This window comes from Orcinus orca, chromosome 16, assembly GCF_937001465.1.
Source record: "Orcinus orca chromosome 16, mOrcOrc1.1, whole genome shotgun sequence".
Classification (NCBI taxonomy): Eukaryota; Metazoa; Chordata; class Mammalia; order Artiodactyla; family Delphinidae; genus Orcinus; species Orcinus orca.
Window position 1 is genome coordinate 42,803,093 of NC_064574.1, and position 22,179 is coordinate 42,825,271.

The window sequence follows — 22,179 nt, forward strand, 5'->3', positions numbered from 1 at the left end:
TGAACATAGGGGTGCATGTATCTTTTTGAATTATAGTTTTGTCTGGATATATGCCCAGGAGTAGGATTGCTGTATCATATGGCAACTCTTTTTTTAGTTTTTTGAGGAACCTCTGTACCATTTTCCCCAGTGGCTGTACCAATTTACATTCCCGCCAACAGTGTTCCCTTTTCTCCGCACCCTCTCCAGCATTTTTTATTTATAGATTTTTTAATGATGGCCATTCTGACCTGTGTGAGGTGGTACCTCACTGTAGTTTTGATTTGCATTTCTCTAATAATTAGCAGTGTTGAGCATCTTTTCATGCGCCTGTTGGCCATCTGTATGAGACACCATTCTCTTAAAAACATACAGTAACACCCTTCACAGGAATGGGAAAATAAGCCATAGCAGCGTCCATGAGCAGCAATTACTTCTGCTCCGAGTCCTCTCCTTGCCAATGCTCCCAATTATTTTTTTGAAATGAAACCAGACACATGTCTATTCTATAGTCAGTTTGGAAAATATTGAACTGGCGACAAACTGAAATGAGAAAGTAGAGTGAGAACCAAATTCATCCTCCAATTTGCCCAGTATTGCTTGGAATGCTCTCTGGCTGTGACTTTCAGGGCAGGAAGCAGGGTTTTTTTTCTCTTTCTGTCTTCTGCACAGGGTTTATGGCCTGTTCAGGGCACACAGCCAGTGACTAGTACTTACCTGAGAGTCCCAGTGGAACTCTCTCCCCCTCTCAGTGCCACCTGGCAGAATCCCTGGGTGCGGGGCAAGGAGGTTTCCGAGGTGTGCAGGAAGCTCTGGGCAGTAGAAAATTCTGCTCACTCAGCATAGGAAGCAGAAACAGGTTTCTTTAAAGCAGTGTGTAGGAGCTCCTCCCCACAGGACTTTGCCCATCGGTTATTTCCATCTCTGTCTCTACTAACTGTCTGCTTACTCTATAAGCATGACTACTGCTCCCATCCCCCAAAGCACACCCAAAGACCAGCTGTGTCAGTTGCATCCTTCATGAAGTAGACACCTAGATGGAGTTAGGAGCAAAAGTTTATTGAGGAAGAAGGCATGAGAAAGTCAAAGAGACAAAGCAGGGTTGTGCAGGGGGAACAGAGGGGAAGAGGCATCACTTGCCCGGAGTCACTCAGCTAGGAAGTGGCAGAGCCAGGATTGAAACCCCACAAATTTGGCTCCAGAATCCAAGGCATGTAACCACTGTGCATACTGCCTGTGTCTTCTCCTGCTCTGACAGATGGTGCATTTTATTATCACTCAAATTAGAGCTTACATAATTATGAGCCAAACACTCCACTAAGTGCTTTATAATATGCATTACCTATTTGTGAGGTAAGCGTTACTTTCTGTGTTTTACATATTTATTAGAAACCTGAGTCAGAGTGAGGTTAAATAACATGCTCAGAATCATTCAGCAAATAAGTAGTAGAATCAGAATTCACACATGAAATTCATGCTTTCAACCCTGATGCCATGGGCCTTTACACTGCCATTGCCTTTGAGTTAGAATAGAGTTTCATTCATCTTTGTAATCAAATAACCTAGCAAATTATAGGTATTGAATAAAAATTTGCTAAATGAGTGAATGAATGAATAATGTGCTTTTCCAGAATTTCTGTCTGGAATTGTAGAATGTGGTCATTTTTTTAAAGGGCACATCATCAAGACAATGCTATTCCCAATGCTCGTTTTCACTTTTTTTAAATATTAGCTATAGCTTTTATGCTGTGAATAAAATTTCTAGTAGTCAATGCATTAAGCACACACACTAGAAGGAGTTCAGGAACCTTAAAGATGCTATTTTAGTGAAAAGTAGTCAAAAAGCAGGTGATTCTCAAACTTCTGTGCACACAGACGTCATCGAGGAAGCTTATTAAAATGTAGATTACCAGGCCCCACCAACCACAGATTCTTATTCAATGTATTTGATAAGAAGCCTAGAAATCTGCATTTTGTAGTCATCTCCAGGTGAGTCCAGAGCAGATGGTCCATGGACAAACTCAAGTGGACCACTGGGGCTACTACCATCAGCTAATCAACCTCCATGTCACGTATGAGAAATCCTAAAAAACATAACAGTAAAATTACAACTGAAATAAAACTGCTTGATATCCATTATTTCCTATGATTTTTTAGAACTATATGATGAGGCCTGAGACCCATACCATGACCTATATAGGTGCCAACTTAGTTTAATTGGATCAGGGTGGACAGAACACTTTAAACTATTTAAAACTTTATACTGATTCTGGGGAGAAAAGCTAATGACTCATTTTTGTAATTTCAATGTGTTTATGTCATCCCAGCAGGGTTTTATTTTTCCATCAATTGTATGTCCTTGAAATTAAGATCCCTTCAATTATAAGAATTACTCTTCTATTCAGTCTCACTGAGAAAGAAAAAGTCCCCAGATGGAGAACTCAATATAGGGCAAAAAGAGCTACACCCTCCAATGAGGGTAAAGGAGAAATAGGGCACAGTGCTTTAGTCTATGCTCCTCCGAGAGCAGATCCTAAGTCACACCTTTCATGCAGGTGGCTTATTTGGGAAACGGCCCCAGGAAGCACTAGGGGAAATGAGGGAAGGGAAGGGAAGGGAAGGCAACCAGTAAAGTATGGGTCATGAGCCTGTTACACTGTGAGCAAATGGACCCAGTCCCTCTGAAGACCAATTTGAAGACCAATGTAGAACACACCTCAGAATCAAGGGAAGCTGAGTGTTAGCCAATGACTCCCTTCCCTGGTTGGTTGAGGGCTGCCCTGGGGGGCGTTAGATCCCCAGCATTTTTTTAGTGAAGAGCAATTAATAAGCAAATGTTCTCAGACTTTCGTTGGCAAAGGACGGCTGGGCTGTTCTGTCCCGAGGTGAACAAGCTACCCTGGCACTGCCAGTGGAGAAGCAGAGAGATGCAGGCATTCAAGGGGACAAACTGTCGGAGGACACGGGGCTACTGTCTGGTGCAGCTGCAGGGGGACTCAGAGGTGGCCCAGGGGTGGTGGCCCAGGCACCAACTATAGCTGCTCCAAAAAGCTAGGAGGCTTGGGTGTCTGACCTTTGGCATTGATGGAAGAAGGGTTAAAAAAATGTCTTTCTTAAAAAGTTGAATCACATGCTGATGCTAATTATACAGGTTTGTGCCCTGAATTCATATCCCAGTGCGGTCCGTAGAAATCTCAGCAGGACATTAAACTAATATGGGGTTGGTAACGCTGTCCAGTGACTAACAAGCAGATGCAAATCCTATCTGAAGCTGGCTTTAATCCAGGTTGATAGCAATTGTAGAGCCATTGATTATTCGATTCATCTCAACTTCTCTGATGTTAAAACGTGGGGAAAAAATGTATCTTTGAAACAGGGAAACCCAGTAGTAACAATTTAGCCACAAAACAGATACTGTCACTTTTCTGCCTAAAAACCTTAAGGAGCACTCCTTTTCTGTCCCCTGACACACACACACACACACACACACACACACACACACACACACACACACACACACACCCCCACCCCCACCCCCACCCCCACCAGCACCAGCACAGCACCACCTCCACATCTCTAATAGATGTCTCTTTATAATGGAGGACACTTACTGGTATATAAGAACCTGTCTTCTTTTTCCTCCAAGGTTTACAGCCACACATATAATCAATATTCTATTGAAGTCAGCCAAATAGCAACCAATTAAATGCAACAGAACAGAAAGCTGAAATTTGAGGGTGGCCTTTAGAAATACTCTTACCATTTGCCCAAAGGAAACCATGGGGCAGGGGAAATGTTACTACCTCTAGCTGCGTTATTTTGAACTTTCAAAAAAATTATGTTACAAGCAAAAATGTCCGTATAGTTCTGTAAAAAGAAAGAAATCAAACTCCATTGGTATCTCCCCTTTTAAAAAGCCAGGTCTTCAGGCTTTTTTATTTGGCAGTCTCATGTAGACGGGTCTACACTTTTTTTTTCTTTTTTTTTTAAGAAAAGCATTGTGTCCTCAGATCAATAAATCAAAATTGGATTGCCTTCTCCTCAAAGGTGAATTGTATCTTGCTGAAGAGGTGATGTGACAGGATCTCTAGTTTGGTAAAATACATGAACAAAAAAAGGATTAAGATTTCTTTGCCTGAAAGGAAAAGTCTGGATGTTATTTTTTCTATTATGGGAGAGTTTCCTGAATTATCTCCTAGAACAAGAGATTAAGAGTCAAGAGATAAAGCAGGTGCAAGGCCCATTATTTAGTGCTGTCAGAGCCCATTCTCTTGCTGGAGGCGTTGTTTCCACACAGAGAATGAAAGCAGCTTGACAGCTGCAGGAGTATCTATGACAGTCTGAGAAAAGAGGCAGAAAGGCAGCCACACAGAGGGCTAGGGAATCCCTCGGTTGTCAAAATTCTGAAACAAGCAAGAGATTCATGACTGTGGGAGAGACCAGGGTGCCTGTAGAGACATCAGTCAAGACAAAAGCGAAATTCAGCCATCGGAAGTCAATCAATCTACGAAGCAACGGGAGGGTTCAGATGTTCAGCACCCAGGGGCAAGCAGGAAGAGTACTGAGCGACCCAGTCATGTCAGCTCCCAGAGGCTGGTACTGCGGCACAAACCTGAAGAGCCCTGAAGCCCAGAGGGCGACATCATCACAGACCCAACCTCTGCTGACGGCTCACCCACTTTACCGCTGAGCCCTCAGATCCTCTGGTACTCTGCCTCATAGTCAGACTCTTTCCCACGGACTCCAAACCAAGCCATCACACACTTCTAACCACATGGCAGGAGGTTCAGAGTGACAGTAACCTGGTTTTCCAGATTAAAGAGGCCATGGCATGTACCCGTCTTCAAAAGGAGAATGAAAGCCCCAAGCTTTGACTCTAAAATATCTGGCAGGGGAGTATGGTCTGTGCTACAGGGCCCTGCAGGTCCTGCAGAGGCGAGACCTTGGCATATCACCACTCCCACGGAGCCTGCTGCATGACCACAGAAGTCCCTGGCGTTCGACAGGACTCACTCTTCATTGTGAATAGGTCTGTGTTCCTCTCCCTCCCCCAAGCCATCCTAAGGACATGGAAGACATTCTTCAAGTCCATTGCTTTCAAATGGATTAGAGTTGACCAAGCAGACCTGTGAAAGAAGATTCTAGGCCATTCCCAAATTCCAGTCCCATTTCACCTGCCTCTGTAGGGCTCTCTCACCACTGTCACTAGATTGATGAAGTGGAAATAGCCCAGGAGTGAATTTGGAAGAATTTTCAGCCCCAACTTCATCACCAGATGGCCTGGGGCAGCCATGCCACTTTTCTGGGGCCCAGCGTCACACCTGTGAAGGGTTTTGTTGGACTGGAATATGGTCAAAGATCTTTTTTTATTTCTTGGGCAAAGCAGTCTGGTTCAGACAGCAAAAGACAAGATAGGCCTATTACCTAGGAGGGGAATAAAGCCCCTAGGTAGAGGGGGTTGGCAAACATAACAGCAATTTCTTGCAGGTAACTTAGAATTCTCTTTGGTAAAAGGCATCTGACTGAGTTTAATAGCAGTTTTAGTTACATGTTTAATGAATGTGGCCTAGACAGTCTTTTCTGGGTGTGTGTGTGTGTGTGTGTGTGTGTGTGTGTGTATGTGTGTGTGTGTATGTGTGTGTGTGTGTGTGTGTAAGTGTTTGCTCTGGTAGTGATAAACTCTCAGAAGGCATAAAAATGATTAAATACAAAGAAGTTCAAAGATTAAGATCCAGGCATCTGTGAAATGGGCTTTCTGAAGAAAAGCTAAATATAAAATGCGCTCTAGTTTAATGCCAGGTGTGTTTGAAAACTTCTCCTAGTAGGAAAAAAATCTATCCTTTTTCTTTGAAGCTGAGAGAATTGGTATTGAGAGTCTAAGACTAGAAATGGAATTTCCTTAACAGAACTGAATGCACTTACTTCCAGATCAGGGTCCTCTGATAGTTTGTCTTTCGGTGTTTCTGTAAATCTACTAGTTATTTATTGTGCAAATCTACTAGTTATACAGCTTTCTTCCTGGGTATTGATTTCTAGTACTTTGGTCATCACAAAGACGACCCACTAGATTTTATTAAATGTTCTGAATAAATTGTGCTATTTAGGAAAATATACCATGAGGGCAAAATCTAGTGGAAATAATTAAGGAATCTATAATTAAGAATGTACAGGACTAAATTATCCTTTGACTAAAGAGCTGTGTATATAATCACTCAGGATTTCAACCCAAGCAGTCAGAGGCACTTTCTTTCAGGAGACTTAAGTGTGTGATGAAGTTTCTAAGAATCCAACGTGGGTTATTTCCAGCAGCAAGTTTCCTTCCTTATGAAAGATACCACATAAAGAATCATTTGAAAGCCCAAAGCTACCCCACTGTGGCTCCTTACATAGTTAAAACCCTTTTAGAGTAAAAGAAGCAAGAGATTCCTGTGGAAAAAAGTACCTATCTCTGTGCTCACTAGGGCCCTGCTGTGTAGACTTATCTGGTCGCTGTAGAGAAATAAGAGCCACCAAGAGGGTGTGATGGTTGTGGGGGGGGGTGGCATTTGAGAGACACCCGGTTTGTATTGTTCCTGCTGGAAAGACCCTGATCTGAGACCAGCCCTGGCGGCCCCCGGCTGAGAAGGGCCTACTTGTAGCCTTCATTCCTGCCAGGCCCTGGAGGGTGTGGGGACTGCATTATGAGGCTGAATGAGAGTTAGATGCTTAATTGGGGCCTGGAAAAGGGAAAGAAAAGCCAGATGTGTAGAATGTGATCGGAATCCAGCTCAGGTAAGCCAAGTGTGGCAACACCTGGGAAGGCTTCGGTGGTTGTGATCTTACGTAAAGGAGATGGAACTGCCTTTTAGAGTTCCATGGGGGAAGCACAACCAGCAAAGGGAGATGAGGAGTAAAACGGGTCAGGCCTAAGGTGGTCCAGTTGAAGATGTAAGAAACTGAGTCCTCCAGATCTTTGACACACAGGAGATATTTCTACCTATCCCAGTGCTTGGCAAGCATGCAAAACATTTGAAACTGACTCCTCTAACCAGCTCCAACTTAAATGTCATTTCCTTGTTCTCCAAGATTTTTCTTCACCAGCCCTCAAAAAAGGTGACTCACTCTCCCCTGGGCCTCCAGAGTTCCTAGTTCATACCATAACACGTGGCTTGTGGGTGGTCCATGTTCTCAATCTCAACCCCCCACCCCCGTCTCAGCTAGCTTGTGAAGTCCATGAAGACATCAGTACACCTCATCCCTTTTTATCTCAGCATGTAGTAGACACTGAAGTATCTGGTGGATATGTTTTGAGGGTTTTCTTCCCAAATATTGGGTCTCTATAGCCTGGCTATTCTGACAATAACTAGTGATGAATTTCCAAACCATTCTCAAAGTGGCTGTATGCAGGCACACCATCCGGTTAAACATAAAAGGAAAAGGTATATGCATATGTCTGGATTTCATGCCCACCTTCGGCTACCGCCACTGCCTTTTATCTACTAAAGACAGCTTCTGATTTTTTTTTTTTTTTTTTTTTTTGCGGTACGCGGGCCTCTCACTGCTGTGGCCTCTCCCGTTGCGGAGCACAGGCTCCGGACGCGCAGGCTCAGCGGCCATGGCTCACGGGCCCAGCCACTCCGCAGCATGTGGGATCTTCCCGGACCAGGGCACGAACCCGTGTCCCCTGCATCGGCAGGCGGACTCTCAACCACTGGGCCACCAGGGAAGCCCTGATTTTGATTAGGGTAGAAATTCCCAATTAATACATGAAGAGGTGTGTTGCCATGGAAGGGGTGTCTTGCAGAAACATGCAGATTTTCCATCAGTATGAGCCTGTCATCTTAGTCATTCATTTTTTTTTAATTAATTTTTTTTGGAGTATAGTTGATTAACAATGCTGTGTTAGTTTCTGAGGTACAGCAAAGTGACTCAGCTATACATATACATATATCCACTCTTTTTTAGATTCTTTTCCCATATAGGTCATTACACAGCATTGTGTAGAGTTCCATGTGCTAAATAGTAGGTTCTTGTTAGTTAGCTGTTTTATAAATAGTAGTGTGTATATGTCAATCACAGTCTCCCAGTTTATCCCTTCCGCCACCCTTTCCCCCTTGGTAACCATAAGTTTGTTTTCTACATCTGTGACTCTATTTCTGTTTTGTAAATAAGTTAATTTGTACCATTTTTTTAGATTCCACATATAAGTGATATCATATATTTGTCTTTCTCTGTGTGACTTACTTCACTTCATATGACAGTCTCTAGGGCCATCCATGTCACTGCAAGTGGCATTATTTCATTCTTTTTTATGGCTGAGCAATATTCCACTGTATATACATACCACTTCTTTATCCATTCATCCTTTGATGGACATTTAGGTTGCTTCCATGTCTCAGCTATTGTAAATTGTGCTGCAGTGGACATTGGGGTGCATGTATCTTTTCGAATTATGGTTTTCTCCAGATATATGCCCAGGAGTGTGATTGCTGGATCATATGGTAGCTCTATTTTTAGTTTTTAAGGAACCTCCCTACTGTTCTCAATAGTGGCTACACCAATTTACATTCCCACCAACAGTGTAGGAGGGTTCCCTTTTCTCCACACCCTCCCCGGCATTTATTGTTTGTAGATTTTTTGATGATGGCCATTCTGACCAGTGTGAGGTGATAACCTCATTGTAGTTTTGATTTGCATATCTCTAATAATTAGTGATGTTGAGCATCTTTTCATGTGCTTTTTGGCCATCTGTATATCTTCTTTGGAGAAACGTCTATTTAGGTCTTCTGCCCTTTTTTTTTTTTTTTTTTTTTTTTGCAGTATGCGGGCCTCTCACTGTTGTGGCCTCTCCCATTGTGGAGCACAGGCTCCAGACGCGCAGGCTCAGCGGCCATGGCTCACGGGCCCAGCCGCCCCGCGGCATGTGGGATTCTCGCGGACCGAGGCACGCACCCGTGTCCCCTGCATCGGCAGGCGGACTCTCAACCACTGCGCCACCAGGGAAGCCCCTTCTGCCCATTTTTTGATTGGGTTGTTTTTTTGATACTGAGCTGCATGAGCTGTTTGTATACTTTGGAGATTAATCCCTTGTCGGTTGCTTCATTTGAAAATATTTTCTCCCATTCTGTGGGTGGTCTTTTCGTTTTGTTTATGGATTCCTTTGCTGTACAAAAGCTTTTAAGTTTCATTAGGTCCCATTTGTTTATTGTTGCTTTTATTTTCATTACTCTAGGAGGTGGATTGTAAAAAGATCTTGCTGCAATTTACACCAGAGGGTGTTTTGCCTATGTTTTCCTATAAGAGTTTTATAGTATCTGGTCTTACATTTAGGTCTTTACTCCATTTTGAGTTTATTTTTGTGTATGGTGTTAGAGAATGTTCTAATTTCATTCCTTTACATGTAGCTGTCCAGTTTTCCCAGCACCAGTTATTGAAGAGACTGTCTTTTCTCCACTGTATATTCTTGCCTCCTTTGTCATAGATTACATGACCATGGTGCATGGGTTTATCGCTGGACTTTCTGTCCTGTTCCATTGAGCTATATCTGTTTTTGTGCCAGTACCATACTGTTTTGATTACTGTAGCTTTGTAATATACTCTGAAGTCAGGGACCCTGATTCCCCCAGCTCTGTTTTGCTTTCTCAAGATTGCTTTGGCTATTCGAGGTCTTTTGTATTTCCTTAAAAACTGTAATTTTTTTCCTTCTAATTCTATGAAAAATGCTATTGGTAATTAGATGGGTATTGCGTTGAATCTGTAGATTACTTTGGATAATATTGTCATTTTGGCAATATTGATTCTTCCAATCCAAGAACATGGTATATCTCTCCATCTGTTTGTGTCATCTTTGATTTCTTTCATCAGTACCTTATAGTTTTCTGAGTACAGGTCTTTTGCCTCCTTAGGTAGGTTTATTCCTAGGTATTTTATCCTTTTGATGTGATAGTAGACGGGATTGTTTCCTTAATTTCTCCGTCTGATCTTCCACTGTTAGTGTATAGTAATGCAAGAGATTTCTGTGTATTAATTTTGTATCCTGCAACTTTACCAGATTCATTGATGAGCTCTAGTAGTTTTCTGGTAGCATCTTTATGATTTTCTATGTATAGTATCATGTCATCTACAAACAATGACAATTCTACTTCTTCTTTTCCAATTTGGATTCATTTTATTTCATTTTCTTCTCTGATTGCTGTGGCTAGGACTTCCAAAACTATGTTGAAAAACTTCCAAAACTAAGTGGCAAGAGTGGACATCCTTGTCTTCTTCCTGATTTTAGAGGAAATGCTTTCAGTTTTTCACCATTGAGAACAGTCATTCCTTTTTGACTTTGGAGAGGGAGCCAAGGGCATGTGTCTACAAGTGATGACCACCAGTAGGATGGTCAAGGAGCAGCTTTAGGATTGAGGTTCTTTGGGAGAAAATAGGTTAGATGAGGGGCAGATGGCTTACAATTGTACTTTTGTCCCGAAGAAATAGGAACTAATTGTAAATCAAGTATACCCATCTGCTCAGGCTGCCATAAAAAAAATACCATAGACTGGGCGGCTTAAACAACAGAAGTCTATTTTCTCACAGCTCTGGAGGCTGAGAAGTCCAAATCAAGGTGCTGGCTGATTTGGTTTATGGCGGGATCTGTCTTCCTGGCCTATAGGTGGCCCCCTTCTCACTGTGTCCTCATATGGCAAAGGGAGAGAGAGAGGGCTCTCTTCTTAGAAAGCCACAGTCCTATCAGATTAGGGCCTCACTATTGTGACCTCGTTTAATTTTAATTACCTCCATGAAGGCCCTATTTCCAAATACAGTCACATTGCCACTTGGGGCTTCAACATATGAATCTTGTGACAGGGGCGGGGGGGGTGGGGTCACAAATATTCAGTCCATAACCTCAAGTCTGATCAGAACTATCCTTTGATAAATATTCCTAAAACCAGCTGTTGACAAAGGCCAAGTATGTGAGACACCCGGAGTGAATACCCCATCCCACAAATCAAAGGAGTCTGCACATCTGGTCTTGGGTTTAAGCTGGTGATGTGAAGTCACATTTAAAAATCTCACTCACCCAAACATAATGATATGAAGCAGATAAGTAAAACAAGCAAACGAACAACACAAATAAAAACAGTAATTAAAAGAACAAGCTGGGCTTTCCTGGTGGCGCAGCGGTTGAGAGTCCACCTGCCGATGCAGGGGATGCGGGTTCTTGCCCCGGTCCAGGGGGATCCCACATGCTGCAGAGCGGCTGGGCCCGTGAGCCATGGCTGCTGAGCCTGCGCGTCCGGAGCCTGTGCTCCGCAACGGGAGAGGCCACAACAGTGAGAGGCCTGCGTACCGCAAAAAAAAAAAAAAAAAAAAAAAAAGAACGAGCTGGTAGCCATGGCAAAAGGAAGGCGTGAGCCTGGTGTCACCGCCAACCTACTCCCTAGCTCTACCAGGCTCTGAAATAATCCTGAATAGGGTCTTACTAGCTACCATTTACTTTCCCAACTGGGAGAAGAGCAGGCCAGGGAAGTTTCCACAAGCGCATGAAGCCAGCCGTGAACACCTTTATTCTGCCTTGCCCCAAAGAGACAGGAAAACAAGCTGTGATTCTCCATTTCAATATCTCTTGCTGGGAGGAAAATGGAAAAGGAAAGGCAGACCAATAACAAATTCCTGGATCTAATTACCTCTAGGGAAAAGAAACAATAGGAATTTCACCAAATAGAGGGCAAAAGGGAAAATAAATAAGGCAAGATCTTGGGGGTGAGCAGGAAGCAGAGGAGGAGGTGCTGGAAAGTCCCAGATGAAGCCCCCTTGAAAGAGGAGCCCCCTTCATTCCCTGAGGAGTCTGTGTAGGGTTTGCATAGGGTTTATCACCTTCTGCTTTGGAGGCTGAGAGAGAAAACAGCAAAGAGAATAGTGAAGCCCAAGCTGACTTTTTTGCTCTTAGAGCAAAAACGAGTTGCAAGGCTCACGTTGAATTGAAAAAAACTATCCAACCCCAAGGATGGCCCCCACTGTGACAGGCAACAGTACCGACAAAGTGGTGGCCTGGGCTGGGCATGGGACACACTTGCTGAGGGAATCCAGCACAATGAATGTGGTTGATGCTGTGACCACTTTACCCCCCCAAAGAAAACGCTTCCACAGACAATGTGCGAAAGGAGTAGCTTGCTAATGTGTGTGTCACATGCTCACCCTGTAGTAATGACCTTATTGACTTTTATGCAGTCTTCATAAATTAAGAAAATTAACCCTCTGTCAAACACGTTGCAGATATTTTCTCCTGGATTGCCTTCTTTTGATTTTCTTTAAGATACATTAAATAAATTTTACTATGCTTTCTTCTAAAATCTTCAGATATTGTTTTTTAAGTGACCTATATGGGAGAAGAATCTAAAAGAGGGTGAATATACGTTGCTGTGTGGTAGAAACTAACACAACATTTTTAAATCAACTATACTCCAATAGAATTTTTTTAAAAACTCAAAAAAAATTCAGTAAGAAAAAAATGAGCAATCAAATAGAAAAATTGGTAAAATATTAAAATAAATGACAGAAGAGAGGAAGGAAGGGAGGGAGGAAGGGAGGAAAGATATTAGGAAGGAAGTTAGGAAGGAAGGAAGGAGGAATCTCAACACCCTGCATGTTAAGAGGTAATAATAAAAGAAAAATACACTGTAGAAGAGTATTAGTGCTTTTATTCTCTGAGATTTATTAAGCCAGTCTTCTACTCCATTCAATTCTTTTCATTAAGGTTTATACGTAGCACGGACTCAATGTATATGCTGGCTGGCTGGATGAATGAATGAATAATACCAAAGAGGAGGAAAAATGTGATAAATTCTTGAATGATACAGAGAAGTGATTCAGCTAAGTTTTTATGCTTAAATATCCTTGATTAAGAGACATCAAGAAGTAGATATTAAATTTGTTTCTCTCAGCCAAAAAATATTAATCAAGCGTTTATTATAGTCAATCATTATCTCTTTTGATCCTCATATGTTGTGAGGGAGATATCATTACCTCCATGTATAAGTGACAAAACTGAGACTCTGAATGTGAACGAGACCTATCCAAGATCGCACAAATAAGAGATGCCAGAGCTTGGATTTGAAACCAGCTGTGTCCAACTCCAGAGAGCTACACTCCATCCCCTTTCACTGATGTTGAGCTTCCCACAAAGGTGGCCAGAAATGGACAGTCCTGAGGTTCAGTATCTGTCATGAGTAACAGAAAAGGGAGTTACAAAAAGCAAAACAAAGGCGTATTCAAAGGAGAGAAGGAATTTGTAGAGGCTGGACTTGTGGTTTGTTGCGTGTCATTTGTTGTAGAGAAGGTGGGTAGTAATCTCTGTTAAATGCTGTCTGGTCTATTTTGCCTCCCTTCACTTTGGATGAATTTTCCTAGGCGTAGTGTTTATCCTTTGCACCCTTACATATTATCACAAAACACCTGGATAAGAAACCTGGTTGCTACTGAAGCAGCTATGTAAATGCATAAGCCCATGCCATTACCAAGGATTGGAATTTTTTTCTTGAGGTTAAATGTATTTAGTTTATCGCTGTTGGAACCACATCACTAAGAGGAGTCGCATCACTGACTTTTACAATCATTTTACATAGTGTTGGTGCCTTGATTGTAAAGAGCAGTTTGTGGGGAAGTATAACAATACAAAGACTCAACTTCTCTTCAAGTCCTGTCTTCTCACTGACACTCTGTTCTTGCTCCGTAAGTTGGTCTTTGATCTCCTTTAGTTTTACTTGCACTTGGATTCTACACCTAGAAAGTGAACTTGGCACTCTAGGATAAAGTAAGGTCTAATGGAGCTCATCTCCCCTAGCAATCAGTTGCTTAAAAAGAACATAAATTGATGTTTATGCATGTGGAATAATGGCTTTTCTCCATTTGAGCTTGGAAGTTAAATATATGTGACAAACGCCTTAAACTCTGCGACCAGTTTTCTTCCATTTTAGTACCACTGTGAAGGCAACAGAGTTTAGCCTGTTAAGGGACGTCTCATCTGTATACATCAACTTGGCATTTCTCAAAATTCCATACAGATACCATTTGTTGCCCTGAAACCACACTCCTTCTCGGATGGGGCTCCAACCCAGCCAAAAGTCAGACTGGAACTTGAACCCAGGATCCCTGACTAGGAGGGGACTCAAACGCATTGTCTTTTCATTGAAACCGCTCACCTGGTGTCAGGACTTACTGAAGCTCATGTTCCTTAGTCTCGATGCAGAAAGAATTCAGCGTGAGGCAAAGTGATAGGTAAAGAATGAGTTTATTAGCATAGGACACTTGTGAGAGATATAAGCGGGCAGGCAAGGGAGTGCAGCCCTGAGAACAAAGAGGGCTACATTTTTATAATCAGAGGGAAGGTGGGGGAAGACCACCTTCTCCCTCATTTTTGGGGAGATGTCAAGGTTTACATCATTAGTTCCTCCTTTGACCCTATGTGGTCTGACCGGGATTGTCATTGAGCTATTTTAATCATATGTACATTAGCAATGATGACATATACTAAAATATGGTAATTCATCTCAGGTTTCAGTATAATGTCCCCTTTCACCTACTTTCTTTCCCCTTTCACTTATACTCTTGTCTTGACTACATGCAGAAATGCAACTCTTCAAGGACCATTTACTCCCTGACTTCATGTAACAAGATTCAGACCCCATATCTATTGTCTTGTATTTTTAACTATCAGGATTTGTGGCTTGAGAGTGCCTTGCACTTGAATGTGCTTGGTCTTCCTTCAAGGTAGTGTAGATTGTTGCTAGGTTACTAGATTCTTTTCTTGAGTGGTCATTAGCTTACAATAGTCTCCCAAACTCCCTTAAAATTCCCTCTGTCTTTAAACGCCTAGTGGGATTTTTCAACTAACTATTTAAGTATCCTACTCTATCCCTATCAGCTCTATAGATGATTTTAGGTGATATCAAAATTAACATATTTATTATTTATTCACACATATTTATTATCATGTGTGAAAAAAGTAGGCACAAATTAAGCTCACAGTTTTATAGCTGTGATTGCTATGGGACAAAATTAAGAAGCAATGTTAGGCCTGAGTCAATTAAAAACATTATTAAGCATTAGTTGTCACCACAGTAATGCTGCGTAACAAGCCATCTTCAATTTCAGAGGCTTAGAACAACAATCATCCATTCTTTTGTTCAGAGAGGATCAACCACATCTAGTCTGGGCCAGGAAGGATGTCAGGCTGTGAGTTGAGTTCAGGTCTTATCCTCCTTAGATCAGCTGCTCCCTAAAGCATGTTCTTCTTGGGGCAAAAGGCAGGAGCACAAGAGGGCAAACCCCAACTGTACAAATGCATTTCAAACCTCTGTTTGACTCACTTTTGCTAATATTCCATTAGCCAAAGCAAATTCCATGACCAAGCCCAATGTCAGGGAACAGTGAAGTCAACTCCTGTAGGGGTGGAAGACAGGAAGTGAGCCTTTTGAAACAATTACCTAATCCATTACATTAATAATAAAGTTGGAACACAGATATGACAAAAGTCAAGATGGTTCAAGAATGCTTGCTTTGGTTCAACACACTTTAATTCAATACAATTGAATCCAGACAGGCCCTGCTTTCTATAGCTGTCATGATACCTATGCAACTACACATTCTGAGAAATAATTATTTGTAATTCTATTTGTTGCATGGAGTTTGTCAACACAAATCTCAAAAGAAAAACTTGGAGAATCTTCTAACTTCTCTCCATGTTTATGTATTTTAAAATCTGGTTAATTGTATTCTATATGCATTTCAGTATCTTTTCTTTGTGATGAGACTTGCTTCATTTTATTATTTTTTATGTAATGCAACTAACCTACAAAAGGTTATCATAATCAAGGCTTTGAAGAGGACAGTTGAGGTTGGTAATTGAAAATGAAAATGGTACTGTCTGTCCCAGACTCTTTCTATTTCAGCATCTTTTATCTCCTGGTAGGAGCCCTGAAATGTACCTCATTTGTGTTCCAAGCAGCAGCAATCAAAATGAGGGAAGGACAGGCAAACTGAAATAAATAGGCTGTAGAGGCAATTTTTGTTTTGATCAGATTCTATTGTCTGTGTGAAATGGCATCATTTCTCTGGGGCACTCAGATGCATTGCCCAGCAGGGGAGAAACCGTTAGGATAATAACAGTTCCACACACATCAGAGTAATAAGTATCTGTCGTTCTTCTCTCCCTCTTTCCAAATACACCACACACACACACACACACACACACACACACACACACACACACACACACACTTGCACATGCATACACATATACACATGCATATTCACATAAGCACGCCATTGCACACATACATAGTCACATATTCATACCACATGCGCATGTATCATGCACACTCATGATATTAAATGAATAATGTCTACCAAACATACCTTTAGGGTCTTCAGAAGCGGATCTAAGAGACCTCTGCTCAAGAACATGGCAATATATAGAGCTACAACTATGATCTCTCTTTTCGTCTCTGTCATGGATCTCAAAACCTGCCATTACATCTCATGCTAATCTGTGCCAATATGGTGGCATAACCTGAGATTTCTCAAACAATGTACTATATTTTAAAATAATGAGGTTGAAAAGACAAAACGTAAGGCAAACAACTTAAATATTTACTGTCTGATTTGCCTTTTGGGTTTTGCTTTCTTCAACTTCTTTTTTCCTCTCTCGCCCAGCTCTTAAAAGTGTTTTGTATGCTCCTTCATTTTCATTGAGCATTATTATATTGACTAGCATCCTGTCTATTAGCTAGAAAGTTCTCTGAGATGTCAGAGAGGTATCTCTATAGTAATATCACCAGGGTTATTACCATTGAGAGTAATGACTTTGAAAGAGATTTCCTGGAAGAATCAGCTGCAGGTACCCTAGATCCCATCACAAACAATGACGCCAAGGAGAAAGTCAAAGAAGTACTGATTAAATCGTGGTAGGTCAATTAACTTTCCTTCCATAGTAATCATCTTATGAAATAGAACAATTATGTTGTATTTTAATAAGTTCTGATGGTGTCCAAGGAGTTAGAACATTTTATAGTTATTTTTATAGTGAAAAAGCCGAGGCTTTTAAATACTATGAGATTTGGTAAAAGTCATTGAAGAAATTAAGTGACCAGCCAGGATATTCTCTTTTATGACATGTCTGTGTCTTGCCCATTTTCTGTTGGGTTCCTTGTCTTTTCTATGTTATATTGTTTTCTTTATATATTAGTACAAGAGTCCTTTGTAAGTGAGATACATATTATATATATGTGTGTTTGTTTGTGTGTATATATACATATATATATATATGTACACACACACAAATGGCAAATATCTTCTACTCTGGTTTACTTTGCACTCTCTTAATGGTGTGTTTTGATAAAATAATGATGCTAATTTAAATGTTTTCCATATTATTAGTCTTTTGCCTAATGGTCAGTGCTTTGTAACTGTGTAAGAAATTTTTGCCTCATGATATAAAGGTCTTTTTCCATGTTACCTTTCAAATTTAGTTCTATAATCTACCTGGAATTTATATTTTCATATAGTGAAAATCCTTCAGTGTAGGTCTACTGTTTTTCCCCCTGAACAAATTCTATTTTTTCCCTGAAAATTTTTTATTTCAAATTGGAAGTTTGAAAGAAGATTTTGCTAGGTATGAAATTTTACGTTAGTGATATTTTCTTTAAGTGCTTTGAAGATATCATTACATTGTCTCTGGATTCCATGATTTTTATTGAGATGTCATCTATAATTCCTATTGTTGCTATTTTGAAGTTAATGGGTCTTTACTCCTAAATATATATTTTCTCTTTAACCTTGATTTTCTGCAAGTTTACACTGATTGGCCTGAATAAGATTTGCGTTGCATTAATTTTGCGTGGGTGTCATAATACTCTTAAAGCAGTGGCTTGATATTTTCCATTCAGTTTGGGAAATTATCAGCCATTATCTTTTAAAATATTGCTTTTGCCCCATTACACATAGGATACACCCTATCTCATATGTCTGCTAATTCTTTTCATCTGTATTTTATTCTTTATATTTTCTAACTTAGCTTTCAGTTTGTAAATTCCTCCTTCAGCTGTGTCTAATTGCCACCAAATCCACCTATTGAATTCTAAACTTCAATTATTATATAATATAATTTTCAGTTCTAGAATTTACATCTGACTTTTTTTATTTAGCGTCTAGTCCAGTTAACTTCTTTGCCATGAGAATTCTCCCTCTTGTCACCCAATTCTTAAACAAACACATTAACCATATTTTAAAGTTGTATCTACAAATAGATCTCTAACATGTCTCTATATATTGTCTTATTGTCTTGGTTTTCAGTGATCCATTCTTGTTCCTCAGGAATGACCGGTAATTTTTTATTGAATGCTAGACACTATGTGCGAAAAATTGTAGAGATAACTTGAGCCTCTGGGTGGCCTTATGTTCTTCCAGAGAGGATTTATTTTTGTTTCTGAAAGGCTGGTAGGATTGAGTAGAGCACTGAAATCGAATCAGAGATTAAATTGATTATAAGTAGGCCTTCAATTATTTTTAAGAACTGGTCTATTTCAAGTTCATTGCCCCCCAAGTATAACCCACAGAAAACTCAAGGTACTTATCAGCGCACCTCTTCTTTGGGGGGCCCTGACCTGTAAGTTTTTCCTCTCTCCCCCCAAATCTCATTAAAAAACATCTGAAGGCTCTGTTAAACTTCTTTGTATGTGGAATGTCAGGTTCACCATTTTTCACCTCCTCCAGCTTCTGCTGCATTAATGGCTCTCTAGTGCCTTAATCTCCTCAAATAATCTGTTCAATGTTTCTAGCTGTTCTTGGTGGGAGTGTTATTCTACAGTATGATTGATAGTCTACTTTAGGCAGAAATCCCTTTCTCTAGTTGTGGTGTGCAGGCTTCTCATTGCACTGGCTTCTCTCGTTGTGGAGCACGGGCTCTAGGCGTGTGGGCTTCAGTAGTGGCTTGCGGGCTCTAGAGCGCAGGCTCAGTAGTTGTGGCACACGGGCTTAGTTGCTCCGTGGCATGTGGAATCTTCCCAGACCAGGGCTTGAACCTGTGTCCCCTGCATTAGCAGGCAGCTTCTTAAACACTGCACCACCAGAGAAGCCCTCTCAGTGTAATTTTAACTTGCATTTTTTTTCGTTAGTAGCAAAGTGAATCACATTTTCACACAACTACAGGCCATTCTTATTTTTTAATTAACTTCCTGTTAGATTTCTTGCTCAATTTTCTATCCAATTGTCAATCTCGTTTATGTTTAGAAGTACTTTATATATCAAAGATATTAACCCTTTGTCTATGATAAAAGGTATAAATAATTTTCCTCAACTGGTAATATTTCTTTTTTTAAACATTTCTTATGGTAGCTTTTCCACCCATAAGTTTGTGTTTATATAAAGTCAAATAGTTCCATTTTTTCTCACTACTTCTGTTTTGAGGCATACTAGCAAAGACTTCCTGCTCCCGAGCTTAGACAACTCCATCAGTAGTTTCTTCTGTAATTGTGTCTGTAAGGAACGTGTTGATGAGCAATTGGAAAATGGTCTATTTTCTAGAATTGACAGAGTGACAAAAGATATGACATGGTTAAGTCCAGCTGGAAGTTTCAAGTTTTGTTTTCGTTTTCCCAACCTAAAAGAACTCATGGGCACAGTCACTTTCACGTTGTCCTTGTAGGAATTGGGTATCCACGAGTCATGTTTCCTTATGTCATCCCCTTCCTGACTTTTCTCATCCACTCTCATGTCATCAACAATATAACATTATTCTACATGGCCATCTCCCAAATTCCCACATGTCTAATTCTCAGTTTTCTTCCTCAGCATTAGATGCAAAACTTGTTTGGCATCTCCACTTAAATGACCCTCTTCACCTCCCTTCACTTTGTTTGTTTTATATATTGTCAAGTACTGACCTTCCATCCACCCAGGCTCAAAGATTAGTCACCTTACTTCTTGATTCTCAGCTTCAGTAAATCATTACCAAGAGTACAAGTTAAAGGTATCTTTCTTTGAAGAGATTATACACTGGATCTTTCCTAGCCTTGCTTCACCCTACCAGAAAGGTCAAATTGAACCTACTCTGGACCCAATAGGTATTCATGTAATGAAACTGAATTTAATCTTTTGTTTAAGTTATGGACTCGTCTAGTACTTTCTATCTTTGTATTTTCAAATGCCCTGGCTCTTCAAGCTGTGAAAACATAATAGATATTTAACTAAGAAGTAAGAGATTATTGTCCTTTTGACTATCTGTAAATTTTCTCACAATAAGAAATATGGATGTTAACTAGATTATAGTGATCATTTTTTCTATATGTACAAATATCGGAGCAAGAAAAACAGTCTCCTTACAACTACATTTAGGCATGTTATATAGCTTCAGCCACAGCAAATGATGACAAGCCTTATGAAACTGTAAATAGAGAACAATTACAACAGAAATTAACTAAAGATGGGATTCTCAACGATCCAAAATGGCGGCATCTGAGGTCTTCTAGGGGAGCAACTGAGCCATTCATTTGTGTTTAAACTTCACTGCCAGGAGAATGAATCTTTCAGCTTTCAGGCATGCCTGAGGCAAAATAGGTTTTCTTTTTTCATTCTCTTCCAAGTTTAAGCTACATAAACTCACACACAAATTTCCCCAAATTCAAATTGTGGGTTGTTCTGATTAAACCAAGTTTTGCCGCTTTCATGCTACCAGCTTTCTAATTTGAGACATTATGCATGTATGTATGTGATTATCTCACAAATTAGAGAGAATTTAGAATATGACAGCACTAAAGTATTTAAGCAACTCAACCTACTATTTGCTCCTTTAAGCTTTTCTGCAAAAGAAGTTCAATCCCAGGAGTATTTTTAAACTTAAGAGGGCAATGGAGGGTGACAGAACAATTGGCAGTCAGGCTGTTCTAATTCTCTATTAATCAAGGACTATCTTCTTTTTCAGCGCAAGGCGAGGACACACCTAGAGTTCCTGTGAAAAGCGAAGGCTCTGGTGACACAGAAAATTCTACAAGTCCTGATGGTAAGTTTCTGAGCTATTTATTTGAGTCACACAAACTACAAATCTGGCACATTTTCTCTGTGTAATCTAGGATTAAGGGAGCTGTCTATTCTATGAGTCAACATATTCAGTTTGAACAAGGTAAAGTTCAAAAACCATTTTCTACTGGGAACTAACAAAATGGGCAGCCTTTTGAAAAAAAAGCATGTGCCTCAGTTGAATCTTACTTCCCAACACCAAGGAAACAGTGGGTAATTCCAAGGCTAAACTGAAGTCTAGCAGGTGAACCTTATGGAAACACTCAGCAAACACTCAGCATTCAGAGGAGCCCTGGCTTGAGTTTGGGCTAAGGTTATTCTTGGACCTTCATCACTTCACCTCACTGTATCACACATCAGATGGCTTGGCCAAAAACACAGTGAGTCTTTAAAAGTACTTTATAAATAAATTTACAAAAACCTTTTTTTAGTCACATCTTACTTTGAAGGCATCTAGCAATTGTGAGCCTCAGGAATATTATAGCCTTGCCCCTGCACAGTGATACTGGAAACCCTTTGAAATATCATCATTTAGAAAAACAACTATTTGAGCACACATGATTTCTAAATATTTAATTCCACTTGCCCACAGAGCTTAAGAGAACCAGAATTATTGTTCAGTGATCAACTGTTTATATATATATTGTTGTTTGGGTTATTTTAGCCAGGAAAACAAAGCCAATTACTTTGAGTTGATAATGACCTTGGGAAAATTTCAGCCACTGGTAGAAGTTACTTGGTGGTTTTAAATGGTTTCCTATGCCATGCATTCCACCCTGCTACAAGGCTTGCCCTCACCTAATTGCCTCCCTTAATTATACACGCCCTTCTGCACCAACTGATTTTTTAATTATTTTTTTTAATTTTTTAAAAAAATATATACAATTTTTTAAAGGTCACTTTCCATTTACAGTTATTACAAAATATTGGCTATATTTCCCGTGTTCTACAATACATCTTTAAGCCTATCATACACCCAAAAAAACTGATTTTTTTTTAACCCCTGGGCATGCTTTATCTAGGGGAATAATATTGTCAAACCCCAGATTCATTCCATGAAAAGCCACCCCATGTTGGTGATGCCCAGTTGAATGAAACCTTCCCCAGCCTTTTTGTGACACTATAGGCACGGTTCTTAACTAGTTCTCTGCAAAGCATGTTCCAGAG

At 40.4% G+C, this 22,179-nt stretch overlaps 1 protein-coding gene across 1 annotated transcript in view; it reads left to right on the plus strand.

Annotated features, from left to right (window-relative positions):
* The window catches only part of MACROD2 (mono-ADP ribosylhydrolase 2), a 1,997,895-nt gene that overhangs the window by 1,953,311 nt on the left and 22,405 nt on the right, over positions 1-22,179 (plus strand). The window contains exon 16 of the mRNA XM_049699229.1: positions 20,918-20,995. Within this exon, the coding sequence (XP_049555186.1) occupies positions 20,918-20,995 (78 nt within the window). The remainder of the gene's footprint in view (positions 1-20,917; positions 20,996-22,179) is intronic.